The 27,754-nt window shown below is 53.8% G+C and overlaps 2 protein-coding genes across 2 annotated transcripts; one reads left to right on the top strand and one right to left on the bottom strand.

Moving 5' to 3' along the window:
* The first annotated feature begins 642 nt into the window (after positions 1-642).
* Positions 643-4,632, top strand: TPRG1L (tumor protein p63 regulated 1 like). Its single transcript, XM_084274742.1, has 5 exons — positions 643-837; positions 915-1,006; positions 1,964-2,140; positions 2,622-2,775; positions 3,306-4,632. Exons 1-5 carry the CDS (start codon positions 658-660, stop codon positions 3,498-3,500), a joined length of 798 nt encoding a protein of 265 aa, XP_084130868.1. The 5' UTR covers positions 643-657; the 3' UTR covers positions 3,501-4,632.
* Positions 4,633-5,124: 492 nt separating this feature from the next.
* Positions 5,125-18,603, bottom strand: WRAP73 (WD repeat containing, antisense to TP73; the record flags this gene model as incomplete). The annotated part of the gene is made up of 12 exons (XM_084274520.1): positions 5,125-5,637; positions 6,117-6,308; positions 7,020-7,145; positions 8,106-8,211; positions 9,500-9,577; positions 9,663-9,797; positions 10,466-10,552; positions 11,469-11,572; positions 12,298-12,370; positions 17,061-17,177; positions 17,961-18,113; positions 18,535-18,603. 12 exons carry the CDS (start codon positions 18,601-18,603, stop codon positions 5,528-5,530), a joined length of 1,350 nt encoding a protein of 449 aa, XP_084130646.1. The 3' UTR covers positions 5,125-5,527.
* Positions 18,604-27,754: the final 9,151 nt, after the last annotated feature.

Raw genomic sequence — 27,754 nt, 5'->3', positions numbered from 1 at the left:
GGGTTTCTCAGCACTGAGAAGATCCCTCTCAGTCTGGCTTTCTTGGCCCCAGGACACATCACTGGGTCGTGCTCAGCCCGGTGTCCCCCAGCACTCCCAGGGCCTTTCCCACAGCGCTGGTGCCAGTCCCAAACCTGTCCGGGGGGACTGGGACAGCCCGAGTCCCTCTGCAGCTCCCAGCACGGGGGCTGCCCCTCGGGGGAGGCTCATTGGGCGCCGGGCCGGGAGCACGGCGGGGCTGAGACCGGCGAGGCAAGGCGATCTGCGGACAGCAGCCCCCCGGCTCGGGGAACCGGGGCACGGCAGCCCCCCCCCCCCCCGGCTCGGGGTACCGGGGCACGGCAGCCCCCCCGGCTCGGGGAACCGAGCACTCAAGAAGAGCACGACCGGCGATGAGCATCTGCGGAGCCGCAGCAGAACTCGCCGGTCCTGCCCCGGCGTTACCGATCGCGGCGGCTCCGCGCTCGAGGGTGGCCCGAGGCGGACGAGAGGGAAGCGGCTCCGCTCCCCCTGCGGCTCCTTCCCGGGGCAAAGCCAGCCCCGCCGATGGGCCGGTCCTACCGCGGTACCGCCTCCCGGGGAGGAGCGGGAGGGGGCGGACCCGGCAGCCGCAGCCCGTCCCGCCCCGGAAGGCGGAGAGACTCCGGTCCGGCCGCGATGCTGCAGCTCCGGGACGAAGCGGAGGCCCCGGCCGACAGCCCTGGCAGCCCCACAGCCGCCACGCTGGTGCCGGGGGAGGCCGCGCCGCCCTTCTCGCCGCCCCGGGAGACGCTGCGGCCGGTCTCCGTGCGCACCGCCACCCGCAGCGGCCGCCTCCGGGAGTACTTCGTGTTCCGGGTACGGCCCCGTCGCCCCCGCGGGCCGCGCAGCCCCGTCGCCCCCGTAACCTCCTGCCTTTCCCCCCCCTCTCTTAGCCCGGCACCATCGAGCAAGCGGTCAGCGAGATCCGCGTCGTCGTGACGCCCGACGAGGACGGGGAGGTGCGGAGCGTCTGGCTGCTCACCGAGTGAGTGCGGCGGCCCCGCGCCGGCACCGGGGCGCGGGGAGGGAGCGGAGGGACGGATGGGGACCGGGGCGGAGCGCGGGGGGGAAGCAGCCTCTGGCAGGGCCATTAACCCAGCCCTGGGAGGGAGGAGAGGGGCTGGGAGGCAGAAATCCTTCCCGGGGAGTGGAGAGGCCCTGGCACAGGGTGCCCAGAGAAGCTGGGGCTGCCCCGGGATCCCTGGCAGGGCTCAAGGCTGGATTGGATGGGGCTGGGGGGACCCTGGGCTGGGGGAATGGTGTCCCTGCCCATGGCAGGGGGGCTCTGGGGTTCCTGCCCACCCGCCCAAACCAGCCCAGGGTTCAGTGACTTGGATGAAAGCCTGTAAGCTAACTCACTAAATCCCTTACTGCAGGCCCCACTCGTAGCCTGACCCCATCAGTGTGGCCGAAATAACCGACCCCCCTCACACCCCTACAGACCAGCACCCAGGGCTGAAGTTCCCCCTTTGCCATGTATCTGGGGCAGGGGATGGGACCAAAACACAAGCTGAACATACCTCCTTCCTCCGAGCGACGTGTGACTCCCCCGAGGAGGGGGCAGGGGCGGTTTTGGTCCTTTCATCGTGGCACAAGTCGAAGCAGCAGGGAGAGGCAGAGAGGAAGGTGGATGAAGGGGGAAGTGCTCTGGCCTGCTGCCTCACCCCGCTGTCTGCACTTACCCTTGTGCAGCACAGATGGTTTTGGTTTCATCAGTGCTCCTATTAAAATAACAGGCTGCTTTTTGTAAGGACAGACAGCTAAAGCAGGAACATTCAGAGTAAGCCATGGGGGATCTCAAAGGTGCTGAGCAGAAATGGAAAACACACCATGACAGAGACCCCAGATTCCTTCCCCACAGTGACTCCTCTCCCTGCTGAGCTGTGAAGTGTTTCTGGCCATTAAACAAAACTGCTAAAGCTCAGTCCCGTTATCTTACCAGAATTGATCACTGGAACAACGAGAAGGAACGCCTCGTCCTTATCACAGACCGGTCCCTGCTGATCTGCAAATACAACTTCATCAGCCTGCAGTGCCAGCACGTGACGAGGGTAGCACTCGGCGCCGTGGACACCATCTCCCTGGGGGAGTTCGAGTTCCCACCCAAGTCCCTGAACAAGTAAGCTGACAGGGTACAACTAGGGTGTCATACTGGGGCTGTTAGGGAAACAGTGTGAGCTGTCACCCACCATTGGGCAGGTCAGAGATTTGCTCCCTGGGCTGTAAATAACAGCTGGAGCCTTATTAGACCAACTCAGAGTAGGGCAGGTAATAGTTGTGTGAAAAGCAAGTAGCTCAGGGCCCCTGAGAAGGTGAATGGCTTTGGGAGCAGCACCACCTTCATGTTACTGGAAAGCCATGTTGAGCATCAGGTCCTAGGCAGAGACAGGCTGTCATGGGCAGCCACAGCTGTGTGTCTGTCTGACCTTACCCCCCCACACACTGCTGGAAGCACTCACAATTCAGGGACTGAGTTCTTCAGTTCCCTTCTGGAAGCAGAACACAGCCTGAGACTGGAGCTTCCTTTTAAGTCGGCCCCTTTCAGATTAGGTTTCTAATAACTTACCTTGCTCTATTAACTGTGCTGCCTTCGACACCAGGCGGGAAGGTGTTGGCATTCGCATTCAGTGGGACAGGCAGAGTCGCGCCTCCTTCATCAACAGGTGGAACCCCTGGTCCACAAACATCCCCTACGTCACCTTCACCGAGCACCCGATGGCGGGCGCCGACGAGAAGATCACGTCCCTTTGCCTGGTAAGGACATCCCATCCCATCCCATCCCATCCCATCCCATCCCATCCCATCCCATCCCATCCCATCCCATCCCATCCCATCCCATCCCATCCCATCCCATCCCATCCCATCCCATCCCATCCCATCCCTACAAGGTGTTGCCTGTAGGCTGGACACCACTGAGGGACTTTTGGAAAGGCAGAAACAGCAGCAGTTACATCAAGAGATGGAACCCAGAGCTGCCTCACCCCATTCTCCAGGTTCTGGTTGGCAGGGCAGCACAGACACTATGTTGTGCCAGCTGCCCATGGGAGGCTTACATGAGACTTACCTGAGAAGGAAGCCCACCTAGCCCGTGTTTGTTACACATAAACACCATCCTGGTGTGAAATTAACAGTCCTTAAGGTGAAACATCAGAACACAAAGTTGCTCAGAGCACACAAGATCCACACCCACAGCCTCAGCGTTAATCCCTTCCACTTCAGCAGCAGGAGCTGTTCTCCTAGCAGGTCTTGAAAGAACCAAGGTGATTTATTTCTTTTTCTTTCAGCTGGAAAACTTTAAGACTCAGCTGGTCCAAGCCGTGAAGAAAGCCCATAAGGAGTGTCCCATGCCAGGAAAGGTGAACGGGGTGCTGGTGCTGGAGCGGCCTCTTCTGATCGAGACCTACCTGGGGCTGATGTCCTTCATCAACAACGAGGCCAAGCTGGGCTACTCCATGACCAGGGGCAAATTTGGATTCTAAAATTCCTTGCATTTAAGCGCTTTGGGGGAAAGCAATGGGGTGTTGCTCTCCTGGGGAGAGCGTGCTGCGCCGCAGAGCATTGGATAATCAAAGGGAAGAGGTAAGGGAAGGAAGGGGGGTAGAAGTGATGGCTTTGGGGAGACCCTGGCTGCTGCAGGAGACACATGGGGCAGTGTCAGTCATGTAGCTTGTATCTAACTCCCAGTGCTCACACAGGGCTGGTGAGCAGACCTATTTCCCATTTCTGGCTGGGTGTTCCTCCCTGCTCACTGCCCAGGGGTGGGGTGTGCTGCCATCTCTCCACACCGATCCCCAGGCACAGCAGAGCACGTTGTACCCGTGCAGTGTCAAACCCCATAGTGTGCTGGGGCTGGGTGTAGCAGCAAGGGGGTTGCTCACAGCAGCAGTACCTTCACATTGGGACCAGTGCCCCTTAAGAACTGGGACAGCTGCCTCAGCTGCCCTGTAGCACCCAGAGTCTTGCTGAAGCTGTGCTGTGAGCTGTCACGGTGCGAGTGAAGCGTGTGACTGAACAGGCCTCGATGAGCTTCTTGTGAACACCCCCCAAGGACCCAGGCAAGCTGCCTAGCTTCATACTTACACCTGCTTTCTGGCTGCAGCCACACAATAAAGACTTCTGAGAATATTGCCAAAAGCCTCACAAGCACCTGTGCTTCTTGCAGACAGAGCTGAAAGGAATCCTGGTTTGGTTACATTGACATTCTCTGCAATTTTTAAGCCTCCTCTAGGCAGGGCAGGACTGGACAGACAGATAAAACTTTAAGCACTGCACATCAATCCTGATTTACACCTTTTGCACTTACCATACAAATGCCCAGTAGTGAAACTCAGAAGCAGCAGAAGCCAACCCAAGAGGAGCTGCTCACAGGGCCCCTCTAACCACTTCACATTGTGTACAACCTCCTGTGTGTGCTGCTTCATCAGAGCATCTCTGTGCAGCTGCACTGCTGAGTAAAGGCTGTGCTGGTCTATTTTTAAGCTTCCATTGATGTGTGGTTATGAAGCTTGTGTACAGTGACCTCAGAACACAGTGAGTTGCATGCCCCTCTCACTGCACCTTCACATTATTTACTTCACATTAATCTTGCAGTAAAGTCAAATTTAACTCTTATTTGTTCTTAGTTCTTCATTTTGTGGAGACAGAGGCTGTGAAATTAAGCAGCAAAAGAGAAAACACCCAACAAATTCCTAAACAACAGGCTTCCTTCACTGAAGGACTGGGTGACCAGCTACTCAGGTTAAAGATCAAGCACAGCCCAACTGCTCTGTTCCCTGCTGCAGTACCCACTCCAGGCTGACCTCCACAGCTCCCACTTCAGTTCCCTGTAACTACATTGTTCTAAAGTAGAAACTTCCCATGGGTTTACTGTGCCAAATCTTCCCAGGAAGACCAGGCACCAGTACTGTTCACCAGGCACCAGTACTGTCCCCTGGAGCAGCTTAGTCTGGAAAAGCAAAGCTACTATTACAGACTGGGTTTGCTTTCTGCACAAAGCAGGCATTAACTGGCTAGAGAGACTCTCACTGATGGACCTGCCTCTGCTACATGGTTTGTGCACCAGAAAAACCTGCCAGCTTACAAGGCCAGGCACAAGCTGCACCTTGTGTGCAAACAGCTCTTCCACAGGGCTGCTAATACAGAAACAGGCTTCAGAACAGAGCAGAGCAGGTTGAGTCATCCTGAGTTTGTAGCTATCAAAATATTTATTGGAAATTATAAAAACTTAAATAAAAGCTATACATTATATACACACAGCTACAGTTATAGAAAACAAGGTTTCATAGTCGACAAAGTTCAAGAGGAAGTTCAACCACATCAACACTAAAGTTCTCTTGAAATCCAGCCTTGATTTTCCACACTTCCATTGCTACATCACTCCACTCAGTTTGGGTACAGTCCTTCAAATAAATTACTTATAAATACAGACACTGCCAAATGGGACACAGGGTTTGACCCCTTTCCTCATCCTCTCTCAAGCCTGTGGGCATGGTTATGCAAACACTTGTTATTTTACCTCTTCTCTTTCCAAGTAGCACACACAGAAGTTATCCTTACTCAGCAGTGCCAGGGAGTCCCCACTCACATGCCAGGACAGAGACACGATCTGAAAGTCACCTGCAGAAAGGGATGCAGAATTTGTCAGCAGGAAGCTGATGGTCTGGCCTCTCACTCTGGGAAAAGGGAGCTGGAGTAAGTCCCACCATTGCTGGCCCAGAGTTCAGGTTCAGATATGTTCTTCTATCTTTCCACATCACTTCTCCCCAGAACAGCTTTGTGCTAGCTCAGCTGGTTTCAGAACACCCCAAACCACCCCCAGCTTTACTTCAGCTCTCAGCATGCTTTGCAGCTACACTTCCCATGGAAATCAAGTGACAGAAATGGAAATCTTTTGGGAAAGAGCATATTGCACAGCGAAGAGACAAAGCACTGCTAGCCCCTGTTTGCTGTGCCTCCTTAGGAGCTCCTCTTTGAGGGTAAATACCTGCTTTAAGAGTGCCAAGAACACATCTGAGCCCTTTACATGACAATGCTCAGACTGATAATTTAAGGAAGCTGCTGCTGGCTCCTGGAAGCTGCTGCCAGCAGCCTCTTACCTTCTCCAGGGACCTGCACTGCCACACAGCCCGCTGGGGACCAGATGTAGACTCTGCTGTTCCCTGTGCAGACGGCGAGTCGAGGCTGCCGTGGATCCCACTGGAAAGACTGGATGGCACAGAGCTGCTCCAAGACCACAAACAGCTTCAGCTTCTGGATGTCCCAGATCCAGACAGCGTTAGGGATGTTATCTGGAAGAGGAAGAGGCAAGCATGAAAACCTCATGGATAAAACAATCACTTTTCTTTTTCCAAAGAAACAGGCACTGGTTGAGGTGTAACACAACCCAAACCACAGGGCTACACCACAGGTCTGACACTGCTTGGGGTTTGCCTTGGCACTACCACAAAAAGGTCAACAGTGAGCACAGTTTGTCCCCTGATCCTTCACCAGTTCCACCAGATTCTTCAGTTGCTGAGTTCTGCAGCTGAAGCACAGCTGCTGCACCCAGAGCAGCCCTTCAGGGAAAGGTTCAACAGCAATTCCAAGACTTCAGCTATGTGAGGGGATCCAAACCCCCTCCTGCAGGCCATGCAGGCTTCTGCCTTCAAGAGACACATGCTGCTAACAGAGGAGGGCAGCCTGTGTGTTTCATGCCCTAACAGGGTGAGCTCACATGCTATTGACAATAAAAGCCCAAAGTGTGAGCATTAAATACAAAGCCAAGGCCCAGCAAAAGCACCAGAGAGCACTTCTGGTGCTCACAATGCTGTATGGGCGCTGGAAGACACAGGCAGAATCTCCTCTCTAGTTACACACAACAAGAGCTGATTCTAAACAGGGCCAGGAACCTTCTCAAAGAGCAAAACAACTGACCCACTACAGACCTTGTTTCTTGTATGAGGACACAGCACACACACCGAGCGGGGTTTCCCCTCCAATTTAGGGCAGTAGGAACTCACCGTTTTTGGTTGCCAGGAAACAGTTGTCTGGACTGAATGCCAACATCCCAATTCCCATTTTGGGATTTGCCCTGTCAGCAGCTGGTTTGATGTGCTGTAATGAAACAGGCACCTGGGAAACATCATCTGGAATTTGGAAAAACAACAACCTTCACTGAGCATGCCTGAAGGGACAATGCTTTAAATCCCAACTGGTAAAACCCCCTTGTCTCTGAAGCAATAGGACCATGTTTTACTCTTCTCCAAGAAGTTCCAATCAAAAACTCCAATCCTTTTAAGATATTGCCCCTTTCTATAAGCAGCCTACTGTTCTTGCCCTGGAAAGGCTGGAAATCCAGGCAAAGCTGAGATGAAAGGATGAGGAAAAGGTCAAATTTTCTGCTAGTTTTTAACTGTACCTCAGAGGCACAGCAGTGTGAGGGGAGGGGGATCTGCAGTACCACAAACAATGAGACAGGACTACAGAAACACACTAACCATCCATCTGCCATCACTTTAACATTTCAAAGCCTGGCACCTAAAGGCAAATGTAAAGCTCTGCCAGGACCACAGCTCCTCAGACAAAAGGCCTTTCTCATGCTCTGCTTTTTCACATAAACATTACAGGATTAACTGCTATCCTGAAACAGACAGCAGCACTGTCACACCTTTGACTATCTTGCTTTTAATTACTGGAACTGTCACACACCATGATAAGGTTCTTAAATGTTAGCCTAAGAGGAACCATGGCCATTACCTGCAAGAGTTAAACTACATCAGGAAATACCATGGCAGAGATTGTACAAATCAGAACTGATCCACACAGTGTTTGGGAAACCCTTTCAGGCTGAGGTCTGGCCATTACACCCAATTACAGTTCTTCTCTACAAGATCCCACTAGTCTTTAACCTGCATCCAAACCCAGCAGAGAGGATCCCCTCTGGCAGGGTGCACGCTGCCCTCAGAGCTCCCCAGGCAGCTTGGGAGCTGAGAGCAGGGCACCCAGAGGACCCATCCCAAAGAGGCAGGGTTTGCCTGTAGCCATCATTGAGAGAATCATTTCACAAGGTCACCTCTGGCATCTCATTTGAGTAAACTTTGGCTTACATTTACTCTGTGTGCTGAAGAGAGAGCTAGCCAGTGCTCTTGTTGGAGGGAAAGAAAGTCTCTCTGTTTCAACAGATGGGGATTTCTCCACTTCTTTATACACAATCTACAAAGAAACAAGTGAGAGTTCTACAGAAGGGCCTTGGAGATTTTGAACATGGGCTGTTACCAAGCCATCCACACCCCCACTAACTCATTTCAAGTGTATTGTACCTCCACATCCCATTCCCCATCACTGGTGGAAGGGCTTCACAGGCACACACCGAATCCAGTGTTCTCAGTCAATGATCTGCTATTTGGAAGTAGGATCAAGGAAATGCTCCTGTGATAAATAAGCCAACCCTGTGTTCCATGAAGAACAGGACTGCCAGAGTCCACCTCATTTGTTACTCCTGAGCTAAGTCTGGCAACACAATAAATCATTTCCATGACAATGGAAACACAGGTTTCTTTTTTGCATCAGAGGATCTGTAATCAGATACACAAATATATACAGAGAGCAGCACTGCTGGAGGAAGCAGCAAGAACATTTAGTGGTGTGCCTATGACATTATCCCCAAACACCACCAGGATATAATGCACCAGGATAAAAGGCACCAGCTGCAATTCCTGTCTGGGTGGTAGAGAGCAACAGAGCTATTTCCATTACATGTTTTACACCTAACTGGGAGTAAGGGTGTTTTCCAGTCATGAGTTTCACTGAGGTGCATTTAGAGGCTCATGCCTCACTTCTGGTTAAGATCCTGCAGACTCAGTCTACGTGTGTAAACTCTAAGAGGGAACCTGTCCAGAAGCAGGAGCAGTTAATGCTCCATGTGCAGCATCACTACTGCACTGTGTGTTCTTTGCACCTTGACAAGCAGAACAGCTTGTGAGTTGGGGAAAAAGCTACAGGTCTCCCCCTGCTGCCAGTTACCCTGAATCCTGTAGGCCTTGCACATACATGTGCTAAGTATAAAAATTAATGATGGCAGATATTTAGAAGAAATGTTTTTAGAAAACAGGTGAGCTGAGTGAGCTCGTACATCCAAGGCATGAATCTGATCACTATCTAGTTCCAACACTGTTTAAAGTCACTAATTGTATAAAGCTGAGAGAAATCTCACCTGTTAAGTCTCCCAGTTTGGCATCACCTGCATGAAAGCTTTGCCATGTACATGAAAATACACAGGCACATGACAGAAGTCATCCAAAAGCCTGTTAGTCCTAAAGCCAAGAGGCTATATGCATATTCCAGCAAGCTTGAAAGGATCCCTCCATTTTCCTCACATCCACAGAGCCCTTATCCTATTCAGGCATCAGGAGGGGAAGCAGCGAGGTCTCCAGAATGCAACATTTCAGATGCCAGCAGTACAAAGCACTAATGATTCAATGGGTTTCAGATCTGTACTTACTGTCTTGGTGTTGGTGACAGTCACTGGATGCTCAAACTCTGTGATCTTCTTCCACGTGACATGGTTCAAGATCCGCACCTGAGTCATTAAAGCAACACAAGGCAAGACTTTGTCAGAAGTTCTCTACATGTTGTAAGCCAAAGAGAAAATAAACCTCTCTTACCTTTTCATCATAGCTGCCAATTGCCAAGAACTGGCTGCTGGGACTCCAAGCAATTGATTTTATGCCCAGCGACCACTCGTAAGCCCGATACGAGGAGAGCAGTCTGCCATCCAGGGAGTACAGCAGGATCTTATACTGAAACACAAATAAATCAGGTTAATGATACTGCTAAAAGCCACAGACCAGCAAAACCATTCCCCAAATCCTCCCTGCTTAAAATGCAGCAAGTTAGCTACAAGGGGCCTGGTCCCCCAAGAGCACTGATGCCATTATAGAAGACTCTTGCACTCCTTCAGTGTCCCCAAGGCATCTGATCAGGGATGTTACAACCTGCCCACTCACAGGGTATTTGTTTTGGTCACTCTGCCCATAACTTTATGGCCAGAGGAGGATGATTTTCTACACCCAGAAGCCACCTACTCAGAGCAGAAGGGACAGCAATTTATATGTTCCTTGATAACTTTCTGGATGAGTACTTCTATGTGCAAGGTGATGCAGAGTAAAATGATACAAGACTCTTCCAGGAGAATTCTTTGATTCATTATTTCAGTAGTGGCTTCTGCAATGTTTACAGTCAAATGTTTTTCAAGACAAATTACACAGAAAGCTAGTAAGATAATTTTCTGTCATTAAAGATTAATGTAATAGTTTGACATACACTTGTAAGGATATCCATTACCAATACAAGCATTCAGCTTTTGTTATGTTTAAAAGAGAACAAATACAACACTAGTTATATTGGTTACTGCTCTGTACAAACCAGCCCAAACTCCCCAAACCCATCGTTGGCTCCTTCCTCCTACCTCCAGACACGTATCCCACGCTGCCAGAACACAGCCGTTAGGAGCCCATTCAATCCCAAACAGATCTTGTGTTTCAGTGTCAAAATGCTGCACTCCAAAGAGAAAGAACAAACCCATTTCAAATGCCACACTGACAAACCTTGCTGTGTCTGACCAAAGGTGGTACCAAACCCTGCATTCACCCTTTCTTTGGTTTCCCTTTACTGAAAGGGCAAAAAGTTGCTGTACCTTTTTGACCAGGGATGTGGTTGAGTCACTTTCCCTGGATGTGTTTTAAAAAAGGGTAGATGAGGTACTTAGGGATATGGTTTAGCTTAGGATGGGATTGGTTGGACCTAAAGGTCTTTTCCAACCTTGTAATTCTGTGATACCTTAAACCAAACAGCGTTTTGTAAGGAAATAAAAAGTACTGACCCTGAATCAGCCAAGCTCAGCTAGCCTAACTCCCTGCCTCAGAAACACTGGTACAGGATTGTTTGGGAAGAGCTTGGGAATGTGGTAAGCATTTAGTGGTACTTCCCAACTCTTGTTGTCAGCTTCAAATGAGACTCAGAATTCCTGAACCAGAGGTGATGCTATGAACAGGCTAGTTCTCAAGAGGTTGTAATTCCTCAGATGCACCCAGTCCTCTGAGGCGTGCCAGCAGGCAGGCTTCACACACCAGTCTCATTCTCCAGCAGAAAATAGGGCAATTTCTATTGCACATTCCAAACAATCCCTTTATCAGGCATTTGGTACTTTCATTCTTCTTGTAAATAAGCTTGTGTGAGACTTTAAAGGCATTCTGATTGATCCCACCAGCAGCTCTTCACACACACACACAGAATACACTGTCCTCCTGGACAGAACACTGTACAGAAGCATGCCTGCAGGCCAACAGAGGAGCCAGATGCTGGACCAGCAAGTCAAAAACCAGACTACCAAAGCAACCAAGCCTAAAGTAGTGTGTAAACCATGCTTAAGAGTCCATGCAGCAGCAGTGGAAGGCAAGGACAGGTCTTACTCTCAGCAGCTGCCAGTCGCTGCACACGAAGATGCTGATGAAGTCCTTGCAGTCCCGTCTCTCTGCCACTGCCATGTATCGCCCGTCCTTGGTGAAAGCTACCCCTGCCAAGGAGACAAAGCTCATTAAAAAGGAGACAAAACAAGACAGAAGAGCTGACATTTCTTCAATAGAGGGAAGTTACTCCCAACTCACATGAGAAATAATTATAGAAGTGAAAAAAGTATCTTCTCACCATGTTTGGTTACCAACAGTTACATACAAACCAGACCTCAAGTCAAGAGTCCGTTTAGCCCAGCCAAGTGAACTAGTTATGCAGCCACTGGCACAGCAGCTTCCAGGCATCAGTCCCCATCCACTCTTATTTTGTGTGTGATGCAGAATTGACTTTGTCATATACAGGACATTATTATATACAAGCCTCAGGCAGGGAAGTGCTAACCACAGCCACGTGGCCAGGCAGTCCTGCCACGAGCTTACACTGGAAAGATTTCAAAGGAAAAGATGACAAAAGCCATTCTGGATTAGTGTTTTTCATCACCAGTGCAGCCAGCTTGACTTAACATCTTGAAGGCCCTTCTGAGGATAGCACAAGAGAGCCACACACTTGAAGAGACCCACAGATCAGACACAGAACAGTTCCTCATTAGAGACCATGATGACCCCAGAGCACATCCCAGTGCCCTCACACAGCACCCATGAGCAGACAAACCCCTCAGCAGGCAGGGTGGCAGAGCCTGTTGAGATGCCTGTTTCCTCATGACCCCTCAAGGTTTGTTTTCCCCCTTCTGCCATGGGGAGAAACACCACCCCTGTGTTAGACACTGACCTTGCTGACAAGCTTTGGGATACTTGATGTAGGACACAGACTTCGTACACAAGGACCACACGGTTATCCGCAGCTGTCAGAGAGAAGGACACAAGGAAGCTTGTTTATTTTTGCAGTTAAAATGTTAGGTTTATGGGTTTCCATGTGCTTGTTTCAGCAGCACAGAGCAGATCAACACACTTTCTGTGCCTAACCACAGCTTTGCTGTGTTGCCCAAACACAGAGCCCTAGAAGTGATGGGAAGGAGCTCTCCCCCCACCCCTTTCAGTTCACAGGGCTACTCATTCCAAATTAAGGTGGCAGCACACTGAGCACTCTAGAGGGGTCAGTGAGAGACAGAACATCAGCACAGAGAAAAGCTCTTCATCACCAGTAAAGTTACTGCTGCGAGCAGGAACCCAGCTACACAACTGCCAAGGTACCACAGTCACTTTTCAGTTGGGAAAGCAGTTTCACCACAGTATCTGCAAGAGAGCTGAGAAGTTTCTTGCACTGATGAATGGATGAGACCCTAGAGCAGCTTAAGAACACAGTATCTCTGGGGACAAGGCTGCTAAACAGGAAAATTCAGCTGTATTTTTCAACTTTTAGGCATACTCAGCTTTGACAGCTTTGCTCTTCCCTCCCCAGCCCCCCAAGAAGGAAAGATTCCCCAATTACTGAAAGAATATGAAGAGCAGCAAGATATCATTTGCCAGGCAAGGCATTAGCATCACATTTGGGGTATTTCTGGAGGCTTCTGCATCCGTAAACCGCAAGAACTGGGGAGACGGCAGTCAGCTGCCAAACAAACCTCTCCACAGCTCTTCAAGGTCACAGCCCACATTCTGGAGGCTCTGCCTTGCCATCTGCAGATTATTCAATTAAAAACAAATACTCCCTCTCCCTTGGCAACGGCAGCCACCCCAGACACATGTGCACTAATCAGTACGGCATGTGAACCTTCACATTCATAGCTGCAGCCAGGAATCTTCCCACTGTCATTTTATTCCTTGTGTTTTCCTACATTTTATTGCACCCAGGGAAGTGATTCTAGGAGAGACTCCTGGGCAGCATCCCACACCTCTGCTCTACCTGGTGATACCACAGCCTGAGCATTGCAACTGAGGGTTTTCTTCATCACTGACATCTGCATTTTGGCAGGAGTACGATTCAGGTAACTACCATGGTCCTCAAACCAGGTGAGGGAGTTGTGTGACATGATCCCTCCAGAGGTACACAGAACCCCAAGGGAAGACAGCAGCATTAGCTGTTCTCCCTACTGCTTTTTATATGCAGAAGAAACTTGTGAGACTCAGAGATTTATTATTTTTAAGTTATTACAAGAAAGAGCTCAGCCAGATCAGATTTGTTTCTATCCTAAATTTAAAAAGCTATTGGGCCACTATTTAATGCACCCTCTATTACTTTATCCCTCTAATTTGCAGGGATGAAGTTACAGCTAGACAGCTATAGGACCAGCTTTAATAGGAGGTCCTAGAGGAATCCACTAATAACAACATTAATCAACTTTATCACCACAACTGCTCGCTTCCGGCCACGCAGAAAGGCAGCGTTGTTAGCCTGCTCCTCATGCAAGATTTACTTTAAAAATACCAACACAATGCCTGCCCACATTCTTCTACAGCAACTGCAGCAGGGATACAGGCTGCCTGCTCCTATTAATTGCAGTGTTTAAAGTCCTCCCTGCCGTTCCTCCCCTGCCCAAGACACGCGGCACGCATTCTACAGCCACTCAACGCAAGCTTAGCAGCTGCCAGCTTGGGATGCTGAGGCCTGGAGAGGCATTTTTTCCTGACAAAGGCATCCAGGCTCACATGGTGCTGCTACTCTGCCTCAGCAGCAACTCACCTGGCACACTATGCCTCAGGCACACCTCTCTCCTGGGCCAGGGAGGCTGGCTCAGAGCCTCAGGGCCAAGCAAAAGCTCGCTGCTCCTGCCAAGTTGGAGTACATGGGGAGAGGACAGTCTCTAGAGGGGAGAGAGTCACGTGCAGAGCTCTTGCTGTCAGCTCTGCCTTGTCTGTGACTTCACTGCAGAAGAGATAGGTACCTACAGATCCCAGCAGCCCTCTCTGCTTCATCCTTGGAAGCCATCCTCTGCTCTTCCAACAGAGCCTTGTCCAAAAGGGTCATGGTTTGTAACTCCCCAGAGGTGACATTAGTTACAGTTTCCCTGCTTGTCCTTGTCAGGCTGTGCTTAACTGCTGAGTGTGCACATCACCAACACCAGAGCTTTCAGTAGGACTACCACTGCTGCTGCTGGAGCAGCACCCCAATGCCCCATGCACCCTCCCACATCTTTTCTAGTGTGTGCAGCATGAACTGCAGTGCTGGGGACAGAGTCCCAGGCACAACCTACACACACTCGTGAGGGGGTTACACCCACTCTACAAACACCCCTCAAAAATACACCTTTGAAAAACAAGACCTGTTGTTATACTGGGTGCCTCAAGCCTTTGATAACCAAAGGACTTTGTCTTCAGACTTGGCCTGATCAGTCACACACCCCCTGACAGCTATGAAGATGCTGGATTCGGCTGCAGTCTCTCCTCAGGGAAGCCCACAGCTGCCCAGGGACCAGGCCTGACTCGACCTAGTGGAGTTCAACTCAAATCCTAATGATAACGGTGTCTGAGAAGTTTTCAGCTGTTGTTTTGCAGTGGAAAACCAAACTAAAAGCAGCAGCATTTTTAAAATAGCCTAAAAACAGCTGAGAAATAAAGAGTATTTAGATGGTAACGTGATAAACAGTCTCCAGCACTGGGTCCAGGAGTACGTCCCATGTTGACAGCTACAGGCAGGTGTAAGACTGGTGATTTTCAACAGATAAAAACACACTTTTAAACAACCTTGCATCTCAAATGACTGTCAACTTTTGTCCCAGACTTGACTGGGTCACAAGGCCCCCTTACATAGCAGTGTCTGTCAGCACCGGATTTCAGGAGATTATTCAGAGCACATTCCTGGCCAGGAAGCATTGTTCAGCCATTTACAGTTACTAAGGATTAGCTCCAATAAACACAGGAACACAGCCTCTGTGCCCTGCTGCCTCCATGCAAAGAAGCTCCTTAGTGCTTCAGGACCTAACCAGGCACTAGCACAAGTACAATGTGCTTATAAACGTTTAGAGGTAACACTCAAACCAGCACTGCAGAGCTTTCAAGTACCTGTCACACAACAGGATCCCTTTGCTTTCTCCATGCCTTTTATCTGCAGCTTTTGTCTCAGTTCTGTGTTAGCCTATGACTTCTACCACAGGTCAACAGGGACCCCAAAGCCCTACAAAACATCCCTGAATTTGATAACGTGCACAACACACCAATATTAAGTATCCTGACAGCTTCTGTCTCAAGCACAACTCCTGTCTGTCCCACCAGACTATGGATTTCACAGAGAGAGAGTAAACACAACTGCACAACCCAGGCAGCTGTCTGACAACAGCTAATTTAGCAACCTGTTTACAGCTGGAAAGAAAGCTTATCCCAACACAGATGCCAACTTGGCAAAGGCTTAATGAAATCCTCTAAGGTCAAACCGAGTTCTGTGGGGAGGCAATAAATACTCACTAGTCCACCCCCACACACACGTGCCACGAGATCCTCACTTGTAGCACACAGCATCAGCCTTCAGTTTGGGTGCCTGAGGGCTATGCTGCTGCCTGCTAGAGGGCACATCTCTCCTAACTTCAAGTTGAAATTCTGGAGCCATGGCTTCATATTAATTGTGATCAGGGCGATTCATTCCTGGGAAAGCCAAGGGCTCCATTCATCACCCATGACTATCTGAAGGCAAGTGACTGTTTTACAGCCAGAAAGTCTCTACCCCACTCAGTAGTAAAAAGCCTTGCCAACACCAAAACACCCCTGCCAGGGAATTCTGCCATGTGTGCATCAGGAACTATGCTTCAGCAGCATGCTAGTTCCTCTGCAGGTCCCCTCCATCAGTGTCTGCACCAGTCCCAGTGCACACCCACAGATGGCCAAGTCCTCATCTATATCATTCCTGACACTGGAATTTGGAAAAATCTGGCAGCAGAACATTTGAAGTCAGCACTAACAAGGGCTGTGACACAATTAAATTCATCTACAGTTTTGGTAAGAGGATATATGGCACACAGAGATGCCCTGCATGTCATTCCCCACCACTTCCTGACCCTTCATCACTGCACCGAATAACATGAAGCATCAGCTCTGCTTCAACAAGCCTGTGCCCAGCACCCACATACCAATTTGGATCCTGCCCCAGTGTGGATCCCAGAACACAGCTCTCAGTTAAGAAGCACTCCCCAGTGTTCTCATTTTAATTTTGCAAGTGGTTCTATCAACAGCAGTCTGACTCCTCTGTGCCAAGTGAAGCAACTGAGAAAGTGTTTCCAGGATCTGTGTCTGAATCTCATCTCACAGGTCACTAAACCCAAGACCACATCTTTTCATTTCATAGCCACTCTTAAAACAATTATGGTTTGGGGTTTTCTTGCTGGAAACCCTGAGCTATAAACACATTTGATTTCTAGAACTGCTTTGAAGAATGCCAGTTATCCATACACATAATTTTACCCTCAAAGCTGTGTCAATTTTCTACCTTAGCAAAAACAAGGGGATAAAACGTTAACAGAGGCATTAACCTGGGTTACATAGGAGAACTATAGCCACATTCCTTACCACAACACTACAGCTTTAAGAGCTTTAGGTTATTTTAAGAGGCAATGGGCAGACAGCAACATCTGATACCACACAGAGTAATTATGACTTCACACTTACATGGAACTCAGTCGTATTGAGAATGTGACGACCATCCGGACTCCAGCATGAAGCCACCAGTCCTGCTGAGCCCTCGTCTATCTTACAGTGCCAGTCTGGCTGCTCCAAGGACCAGACCTAGGTGGGAGAGGAAACCAAAGAGGCAGCACAGCAAACCTCTGCTTACCAGAGTGCACTGCAGCTGAGGAAAGGTTCCTGTGTCGCATGCCAGCAAGGTCAAGAAGCCTCTGAACACCCGTGGCCATGAAGGACTGGCGCTGGATCCCACTACAAAAGTAAGCCCCACACCTGCAAAGTAAGGTGGCTTTTTTTTTTTCTTCCCATTATGCCAAATATTCTGAACATCCAGCACTTTAACAAAGTTGTAGTCCATTTGCCAAGCGTGCATGTGTGTATTGCCTGTTGAGCTGCTGGGCAGATAACCTCCAGCTTTCACTTGTTTTGATAAATACTCCTATTCTAAATCCGGGGGGGGCGGGTTTCAAGATATTAGGGGGATGTTTTTTACAGAGAGAGTGGTGAGAGGCTGGAACAGGCTGCTCAGAGAGGTGGTGGATGTCCCATCCCTGGGGGTGTTCAAGGCCAGGTTGGATGGGGCCCTGGGCAACTTTGTGTATCTCCAGGCCTGGAGGTTGGTGGCCCTGCCTGTGGCAGGGGGTTGGAGCTCTGTTATCCTTGGGGTCCCTTCCAACCCTGACCATGATTCTATGATTCAAGCTGAGGTGTTTCTCACGGTTTTAACAACAAGGGCACACCGTGTGAGCCTCAAACCAAGCGCTCCCCATAACAACAACAGTTACTTTAGCAAAAGCAACAAGCTGACACCTGCTGTTGAGCAGCTCTCACTGACAGCAGGCACAGAGCCCCAAGGGGAAACACTCCACCCGGCTCTGTCCTCACCTGAACGATCCCGCGCTTGTACATGGCACACAGTATGAAGAGAGAGTCGGACGACCACTCGATGTACTGGATCTGATCCAGGCAAGTGTAGAGCTGGAGGATCTGGAGGCTGCTGGCATCCCGGACCACCAAGCGGTACTGCACGCACGAAGCCTGGGCGAGAACAAAGCCACGGCCGAGCTGGCACACTCGGCCGGGCTCAGGAGCCCCAGCTCCGGCCGCGGTGCCACCGCCGCCTTGGCGCGCTGCCGGGATGCTGCGTCCCGGCGAGGCTGGGCGCCGCCACCCGAGCGAGAACGGCCGCGCCGGGAGGGCCGGGGGCTCCGTGGGCCGAGCGACGCCGCGCTCGCTCCATCGCCGCCGGTTTAAGCCAGCCCGCTGCCCGGCCGGAGGGGGCCCGGACCGGGCGCGGAGGCGGTCGGTGGGCCCCTCCGTACCGCACGCTCCGGGCTGGCTCCGCCGGCCGCCGCGGCGGGGAGCGGCCATCGCCGGCCGGGCCCAACGGCCGCCTCAGGCCGCGGCGCCACCCCGGGCGGGCGGGAGCGGCCCCGGCCAGCCCCGCGCCCCTACTCACCAGGCACTTGCCGTCGGGGGAGAAGCGGCCGAGCAGGCCGGAGAGCCGGAACAGCTCCGAGAAGTTCATGGCGGGGAGCGGCCGCGCCGCGATTCAAACCCGCCCGCTCCGCCCCGCCGCCGCCGCCGGCCCTCAGCCCCGGGCGGAAGCGGGCGGAAGGGGGGGGGAGCGAGCCGGCCGGACAGCCAATGGGAGCGGGGACCGGCGTCGCGCGGCACGCTGGGAGTTGTAGTTCGGGAGCGATACTGCGCCGCACGGCGGGAAGCGGGCGGGAAGCCGCCTCAAGCGGGGCATTGTTATGCAATTGAGGCGCGGGAGGGTCCCGCAGCGCCCTTGCCGGTTCCCCTTCCGGCCCAGCCCGGCTAATTACCGCTCCGGGCTAATTACCCGTCCCGGCCAGTTATTCGCAGCGCCCTTGCCGGTTCCCCTTCCGGCTCACCCCGGCTAATTACCCCTCCGGGCTAATTACCGCTCCGGGCTAATTACCCGTCCCGGCCAGTTATTCCCCCCTCGGCTAATGACTGGCGGCAGCGACAGAGCGGGCGGCTCCATCCCAGCCAGGCCAGTGGGTAGAAACACACCGGCCAGCAGGATGCTAATTGGGTTGGAATAAACAATGAAGTTCTGGGGGAAGGAGCCAAAGGTCCCCGCCGAGGGCAGAAACCCCCATAACCCCCCAGAGCACGGGAAGCAGCGGGCTGACAGCCTGACCACAGGGGAACTGATGCTGGGGACAATGGGGAGGATGGGGACCATGGGGATGATGGGGACTGTGGGGATGGGGCTGCCTGTGTCCTGCCCACAGGCTGGTCCTTGGGCACTGAGCACTGAGGAAGCCCCCACATCCCTTCCCCACTGACTGGCCGCCCAGCGTGTGGGTACACGGGTCTTGTTCGGTCCTGGCAGCCTGTACCCCTGCGCTGGGGGGCAGGCAGTGTACCCCTCGCCCAGCTCCCATGCCCAGCAAGAGCAGCAGTCTGGGTGGGACCCCACGTCCTCACTCATCGGTTAAAAAATAAACCTGGGGATCAGAGCAAACGCCTGAGTCTTGTTTTCATTCAGGCTCCAACACCCGGCTGCAGGGAGCCCGGCACGTTCGGGGCTGGTGGGTACATCTGTTTCCTGGCCCGTAGCGCAGGGACAGCGCTGACAGCTGCTCCCTGGTCCCCATCTGCCCCGGCAGAGGCTGGGTGCCTGCAGCAGAGCTGCCTGTCAGGCTCGGCTCAGCACGGAGGCTGGTGAGCTAAGACACTGCCCGTGTTTTAAGAGTAACAAACCCTACTCGCCGCTTTCCCCCAGTGACCAGTCCAAAAGGCAGGGGACCAGCCAAACTTCTGAAAAGGGGGGGCAGTGAGAAGGTGCATCAGCGAGCCCATGGGATGCAGAGAATTAGAGTCTGATGGGTTTTAACTGGATATATTCCATCTCCATCCACCACCACCCTACAAGCATCTCAGCAAGCCTTTTTTGCCCTGGGATAAGCAGCGTGGGGAAATGTGAGACCCTTGCTGGTCCCCCAGACAGGTTCTGACACCCCAAGGGAGAGACAGACCAGTTGCTTTGACCAACACGAGCACAAAACCAACTCGGTCCATCAATCTGGTGAGGGCAAGAGCCTCCTTTGGCACAGGGACCCATGCAGAGTCGCCTTCCCTGCTCCATCCACATGTGGAGTCTCCTTCCCTGCTCCATCACCTTCAAACCCCAGCAGCTGCCTCAGGCACGGTGCGGCTGGGCAGCTGCTGGAGCCGGGAGCCAGCTTGGCCCCTTTGGCGCTGGTGACCAGCTTAATTCCCCAGCACGCTTGGCTGAGCATTCCCCACCCCCTTGCAACTGCCTCCTATTCCAGGAAGGAGCGCAGGAGCCTTTGCCTCACTTTTCACATAGCTTTCAAAGGCTCCAATGTCATTGCCTAGGCGACCGGGACGCTACTTGATTGTAGTGCAGTAAATAACGTAGATCCTCAATCCCAGGCCGCTCCTGCCTGCGGGAGACCTCCGGGGGAACCCGAAACGCCTGGGGAGCCAGAGCAGGTAGGAGAAAAAAATCCTGACCCAAGGAACCCCCTGGGTGTGTGTGCTCGATAACGCAGCGGGACGATGCTTTGCGGCCGCTTTGCTTTTGTAGGCTGGTTACACGGTATTAAAGCATCTGGGAAAGTTTTTTTCCCCGAGTGCCTTAGATCTGGAGTTAAAGCACTTGTGGAGGGTTAAAGCATCAGCCAAGGCTGGGATGGGAAAAGCCGCGGTGGGGTTGGTACCGGCAGGATGCTGAGCCTGGCTGCCTGCCGCCGGGTCCCCGGGCAGGACAGCCGCTCGGCTGCCAGGGAGGGAGGGAGGTTTGGCTGGCTTCTCCTCCTGCCCCATCCCGAGCTGCCCGTGGATGACTCTATCCCTTGGAGAGAATTGCTGTTGAACCTGCCTGCCCCTTGGAAAGAAAATTGTTGATAAGCTGCTGGACCCCGAGGAGGGGTCCCAAGAGTCAGGTGTGCTGTGGGAGAGCTTGCTGGCTCCTGGTCGCTTTAGGAGCCTCATTTTGCAGGTGTGGGTTTAATAATCCAGGGGAGATGAGCAGTAGCACAGGGTAGTGCTGGCACCTGGGGTCTGTCAACATTTTTCAGATATTGTGTGCAGTCCAGGTGAGCCTGATGGTTCCCATTGTGTGGAGCAGGGGAAAGGGCCAGGGGCCGGTTTCCAAACCAGCAAGGAGGGCTGGAAAGGGCTCTCAGAAGTCTTCCCTCTCTCAGGATGGGCCAAGGGTCTTTAGGAATTAGGAAGAGCCCTGTTAGACAGGTTGTGTGCATTTATCTTTATTCTGGGCTGTTAGAGCGGTGGCAGAGGGGGGAGCATGTTACTGCTCGGTGAAGGAGCAGATCACGCTTCCACGTGCCTAAAACTGAGGCTTAAAGTTAATGGTGAGATCAAAGATGCTTCTTGTAGAGGTAGAGGCTGCAGAAGCTCAGTCAGGAAGGCTTCAGGCCCTCCTGATGCCCGAAGCACCCTTTCCCTTCCACATATTGATGAAAGAAGGAAGTTAAACTCATAGTAAATCCTCTCTGTGGTCAGAACACAAACCATGGGCTGAACAAAGCATGGTAAATACGTGCAAGTTCACCTGCTCCACTTCTCCACTGGGATGGCTGTGTGGTTTTTGTTCTTTGTGTGCCCCAGGGGCTGGGAGGAGACCCGGCTGCTTCAGCTGAGCTGGGGCTGACTTGGCATTTTGGACCCAAAGTGGGGTAGAAGACCAAGGATGCTGAGCATTTCCACATGGACCCTTGGGCAATTTGCAGGGATAGAAGGAGCCAACCCCCAGAGCCACCCAGCAGCCCCGGGGGGGAGCTGTGGAAGCCCCCCTCTCATCATCAAACCCCAAGGCAAGAGCAGGTTGGGATCCCCCTTTGGCAGGCTCTGTATTCCTGGCCTTTCTCCTCCGTGTGTGCTTTCCCTGCAATGCCCTGAGCAGCAACAGAGGGAAGCAGCAATCCAGCCAAGGCTGCGCTGGGGAGCAGGCGGGGAGCAGCTCTCCGAGCCGGGACAAGCAGATAACACCGGCAGCCTTGGCTCCCTGGTTTGCCTCTTTCACTCTTTCTTCCTCTGGAAGCCTGCCCTGAATCAGTGTACGTCCTGCCATGGGCTGCCCCAGCTGAGCATCCCCCACGGCCTCCCAAGCATCCCCCACAGCATCCCTGCAGCATCGAGGTGGCGGGACAGAGGATCCCTTCCCACACCATTCCCTAGGCAGGGAGATCAGCACTCTGATCGGGAGGTGTGGGTCTCTGGAGGTGTTAAAGCCTCCCAGGAGGGAGGAGGGGGTGATGCTGGCTAGGGAACACTTTCTGGCAGAGGTTGGGGTCATTCCTCAGGTGCTGGGATGCAGGTGACCTCAGGGAGCTGGCACAGGTACAGCAGAGCTGAAATAGGCTCCAAACAGACCGGGGGGCTGGAGGTGACAGAGGACCCTCAGCTGAGGCTGGCAGGAGCTCTGCTGTGTTTACCCCCAGGTTAGCTGCATCCCGGCACCTTTATGCAGCCGGTAGGCACAACAGGCCTCCCAGTGGCACCTCCTCTGAGCCGAAACCCCGCTGCCACGGGCACCACTGCCAGCCCTGAGGAGCTGCCTGTGCAAGGTCTCTTGAGGTGGTTTTAGCATCGCAGATGCCCGGCTGTGGGGCGGTTGTTCTTGCTGCAGAGATGCTTTCCCAGGATGGCCGATGAGCAGGGTTTCCCCCGCAGAGGGGCACAGACAATGCTGACAGCCCTGTGCCGCCCAGTTTAGAGCTCCCCACACATGATGAGGTGCTGGCCGAGCTTCGCGAGCCCCACTTGTGCTTTGAAAGAGAAAGGGAACTTCCACGGCGCCCTTAAAATATTCAGATTTTTTTCCTTCTGAAAACGAGTGCAGCCACGTGGTTAGAGCTGGTGTCACCCATCATGACCACGCAGCCGGGGCGGCGCGGAGCTGCTTTCTCTGCCGAAGGGAAAGGCCTGGCTCCTTCCTGAACCTGCCGCTGCCCCGGGCCAGGGAAGCAGCATGGAAGCAGGGTAAGGCCCTCAGCAGCCGCCTGGCCCAGCTTGAGGCTTCTCCTTTTCGCAAAGCCGCCCGCGTCGGTCCTTTCGTTTCTCGGTATGTCACACGTGGGACCCGGAGGGATGGGAGGATGCCAGGCTCCCACTGCTAGCTGTTCTGCGACCAGGCCCGTGGGGAAGGAGCCCTCCTCTGCTGAGGTGGATGCTCCTAGAAGCATCTGCTGGGATCGGCCGGGGGGGAAAACAACACCCTGCTTTCGTTTGAAGCCCAGGGCCTGCAGCCACCCTGTCCCCAGCTGAGTGAGAGGCCCCGGGCCAGCCGCAGCATCGCTCTCTCAGAGAGCAGCTGCCCTCGTGCTCGAGCCTCAGAAGCAGGAAGTTTTCAGGCTTTCACTATGAGGTGTCGGTACCGAGTCGAAACGAGATGCTAACACCAGCGTGGGTAAAAGGAGCGGCCAGATGGTGCCCAGGGCATGTCCGAGTCAGCCAGGGCAGCAAACAGTCCCACTGCTTCCAGGAAGTGGGTAGGAGAGGAGGAGGAGGATGGTCGCATGGCGGGGCCGCTGGCAGAGGAAGGCAGCAAGGAGCTCAAGATGGCTCCTCTGTATCTGCTGGTCCTGCTGCTGGGCTCGGAGGGGTGCTGGGCACAGAGGCAGGGCTGGGATACATTGTGTGCTTCCCTTGGTGCTTGAAAGAGGCCACAAAACCTCATCCCAGGCTAAGGGGAGCCGGCTGGGCTGAGCATGGCGCTGGTTATGCCTTGCAGCCAGGCTCAGAGAGCTTTGGCTTAAGAGCCCGCTCTGTTGTGGGCTTCCACTTGCACTACCGGGTCAGTGCTGAGCACCCGGGCTGGTGCTGTACTCCCAGGTCGGTGCTGTGCTCCCGGGTCAGTGCTGTGCATCCGGGTCGGTGCTGTGCTCCCGGGTCGGTGCTGTGCTCCTGGACCGCTGTTGTGCACCCGGGTCGGTGCTGTGCTCCCAAGCCGGTGCTGTGCACCCAGGTCGGTGCTGTGCTCCCGAGCCGGTGCTGTGCTCTCAGACCAGTGCTGTGCTCCCGGGTCGGTGCTGTGCTCCCAGGTCAGCGCTGTGCTCCCAGGTCAGTGCTGTGCATCTGGGTTGGTGCTGTGCACCCGGATCAGTGCTGTGCTCCTGGGCCGGTGCTGTGCACCCGGGTCAATGCTGTACTCCCAGGTCGGTGCTGTGCACCCGGGCCGGTGCTGTGCTCCGTCCCAGCGCTGCAAAGCAGGGAGCGCACTCCTGATGTGTCGCTCAGGGGGCACAGCACTCCATGCAGTGATGTTTGTGAGCTGCTCGGAAGGGGGAAGGTCATTTCAATTCCTGGACAAGTGAGATTTTTCACTGTAAACCTGCCCTGTGCATCCCGGTGCCTCACCTGTCCTTACGCCACTATGGATTGGTGAGCAACTAGAGCTTCCAGAGAAAAATGTGGTGGCATATTGGCCATCCTGGGGTAAAAGCTGCCCCATCCCTAAACCAGACAAACCAGGACAGGAGGGCTAGATCAAGGTGGAGCCCAGGCAGACTTCTTAGGAAGTTAAATGTCCACTGGCTAGGGGAGGGTGCTGAGTTCTGCAGAGGCAGGAATGTCTTTCCCGTATTTCCCGGGTTTGCAGAAGGTTTCCCCACCCTAGAGCAGGACAGGGACCACACCGTGCAGCCCAGCAGCTCGGACCCAGGGCTGCAGCAAGGGTGCCTTCAAGCTCTGATTCTTGCTGCAAGAGTTTCTTTGCTGCTACCCAGCTTGTGGTTTCAGTTTGATTCAGAGTGACGATACTCAAGAGTTTACTACTGCTGTGCTGAGCCGGAATGAAGCTGCTCCGAGGGGATCACTAAGAGCAGTTGTTTCCCTGGGGCTGGGGAGCTGCTTGCTGCCCTGCTGAAGCACACCCAGACCACCTTGCATGGGTCACAGCATCAGTGCTTGGCAGAAATGAGGTGGTGCCCCAACACCCTGTGACTCTGCCCTCTCCACAGCACCCACCTGTTTCTAGGAGAGCTGGCCAGCACCTTCATCACCAGAAACACCCCTCAGTTTTACTGTGTCATCTGCAGCAAAGGTGTTGCCAGCTGCCTCCTGCTGTCCTTCAGCACACAGTGTCCAGAGCAGGCTCACCAGCAGCCCGCTGTAGGGTGAGGGGCACTATCTCCCCACGATGGGTCTGCCAGGGCTCCAGTCCTGGCTGTGCCGCAGGGCAAGGCGTGAGGTGGCACTGCAGCCATGCTAACCGTGCTGTTTCCCTTCACCCACAGAGTGATTTACCCTTCGTCAGACTCCCCCTCCGCGAAGATGTCCCAGTCCTCTCCAGCTGATGAAGGCACAACATTCGAGCACCTCTGGAGCACGCTGTAAGTGGGGCTGGTCACTCGCCCTGGGGTGTATTCCCAGGCAGAACAGCCCTTTGCTCTGTTGGCTGCAGTAGCAGTGACCCCAAGGGACACGAGTGCCTTTCCCATGCTCTGGTTTTCAGTTTCCCTTTTCCATGTGCAGCATTTTGCCCCCAGACTCTGATCTCCATGCTCAGAGCGGTTCCTTTGCCAAACCCCTTCACCCCAGTGATGCTGGGTCAAGCAAAGGTTCTGGAGTTTGTGTGTACTGAAAGCAGAGCCCTCACACCTTGTTTCCAGGCGTTGGGTGCTGTTTCTGAAAGGGCTCCTGTGGCCACCAGTGTTGTCAATGAGCAAAGCTGCTCATGCACATCAGAGGTCAGTGTGTGGGCACGCTTCCCTCTCGCTCGAGGAAGCAAAGGTGTTTGGGGAGCAGAAATGCTGCAGCAGCAGCTTGGAAGGGCCATGTCCCCCATGCCCTGAGTGCTGAGGAGTCCACCAGCCATAGCAGCACCGGGACCATGGCCTGTGCCCCCCTCGGCACAGCAGAGCCACTCGTCGAGCCAGCCCTGCTCCATCCCTCATGTCCAGGTCCTTCTGCAGACATGGTGCTGTAGGGCTGCATGGAGATGGCTGGAGCAAAGGTCCCCTTTCAACTGGGTCCCTTGCCCAGAGAGCAGTGGGGAATGCTGGAGCCAAGCCTGGGAGGATGCGCTCTTGCTCATGAGGTCGTGAGGCTCGGTGGCTGCCTAATTAAACGGGTAGTTTCTGAAGTTAAACCCCTTCCAGTCACACCAAGACGTTTGCAAGTCTTGTGGCCTTTGCGCCTCACACTAATCAAGCAAGGAAGAAGGACTGTGCTTCATTTCATCCTCCTTCTTCCTTGGTATCTTCTCACCTACAGACATCCTGAGGTGACAGACGTGCTAGAGCAGCGGGGTAACCGAAAAACTTCCCAAGCCTCTGCTTGCTTTCCCCACCAGGCAAGAGTTTGCCTGAGCACAGCCTGCTCCACCATGTGAAAATAAAAGCAGGGGATGGAGGCAGAAGTTGAGAAGGGAGCGAGGTTCAAGGGAATTGTGAGGTTCAAGGGACTTGCCAGTTGCTGGTGGCAGTGCAGGCGGAGAGCCAGAAGGCTGAGTGTCTGTCTGTCCTCACCTTTCCCACAGGGAGCCGGACAGCACCTACTTCGACCTCCCTCCGTCCAGCCACACGGGTAGCAATGAGGTCTCCGACCGCACCGAGGTCACGATGGACGTCTTCCAGATGAGAAGCATGAACGACTCGGTCATGGTGAGTGTGCTCAGGCTGCGCAGAGGGGAGCTGCACCCAGCGTGAGCCTGTGTTCCCCGCAGCGGGCTGGGGGCTCAGGCGTGGGAAGGGGGCTGCTGGCTGCTTCATAAACCGAACGCAGCTGCCACATTCCCCTGCAGGGCCTGATAACCCACAGCCGATGGCTGCGCTGCAGCTTGCGGCCGCTGATATGGTGTCTGTAAGGTAGTGGCTGCTGGTTAACAGGTAACACTGCTGCACACAGTGTTATCCCTCTGGGAAGCTGGTGCATGTCCATCTAAGGCACAGAGGCTGCACAGCATAGCAGATGTGTGAGATGTCGGGGTCGCTTGCACACATTCGGTGCCCTGAGCAGGGTGACCTCCTGGGAGCATCCCTGAAGCAGCGCCGGCCGTTGGCAGCATCTCCCTCCAGAAAGCCGCCGTTTCCCTCCTCACCAGCTTGCATCCCCTCCCCCAGCCCTCTTTTCCCTCGCTTTTCGCTCACTTTCCCTCCCTTCCCCGGCTTTTGTGTGCAGCAGGCGGGCAGGAGCCTGGCAGGGGGATCAGGCGGAGCCGTGGTGCTAATTGAGGAGCTGCCCCTCGCTGAGCTTTGCCGGCACCTTTCTTCTTGTTCCCGCTGTAACCCAAGCCGAGCCCAGTGGGAACTGGTGCAGCGTGGGGTGCTGCCAGTGCCGGCGAGCCCCAGCCTTGCAGGGCTGAGCACAGGGGATGCACACAGGAACACAGAGCCGGCTGCCAGCCCGTGCTCAGGGTAGTGAGCCGGTAGTAAATATTTACACTGTGCTGATTGCGCAATGGGGCGCTGTGTGGCCGGGCTCCTGGTGAGCCATGGCCAGGTCTTGCAGGCTGGTGTCACCGAAATGCGTGGCGGGCTGACTGGCATGAAGATAAATGCACAAAGAACACAGTGCCACCCACCTGGAAGGGAGGAGAGAGGTGGGAGCTGCAGTGGAGGGGTTGCCTGGTCCCTGGCGTGGTGTCTGCTGCCCGTGGTGCTCAGCAGACCGGAGTGGGTGTGCGGGAAGCAGCGGGTGCTGCGGCACCCAGTGCC

This window comes from Gallinula chloropus (genome assembly GCF_964237585.1).
Source record: "Gallinula chloropus genome assembly, chromosome: 23".
Lineage (NCBI taxonomy): Eukaryota > Metazoa > Chordata > Aves > Gruiformes > Rallidae > Gallinula > Gallinula chloropus.
The sequence above is the reverse complement of the archived record's forward strand: the minus strand, read 5'-3'. Positions and strand labels throughout refer to the sequence as shown.

Bases quoted from the DNA above. Each gene is read 5' to 3' on its own strand.
- TPRG1L (XM_084274742.1), top strand. From the start codon at position 658: ATGCTGCAGCTCCGGGACGAAGCGGAGGCCCCGGCCGACAGCCCTGGC. The intron at 838-914 runs GTACGGCCCCGT...CCCCTCTCTTAG, and splicing joins GGGAGTACTTCGTGTTCCGG to CCCGGCACCATCGAGCAAGC. The intron at 1,007-1,963 runs GTGAGTGCGGCG...TTATCTTACCAG, and splicing joins AGCGTCTGGCTGCTCACCGA to AATTGATCACTGGAACAACG.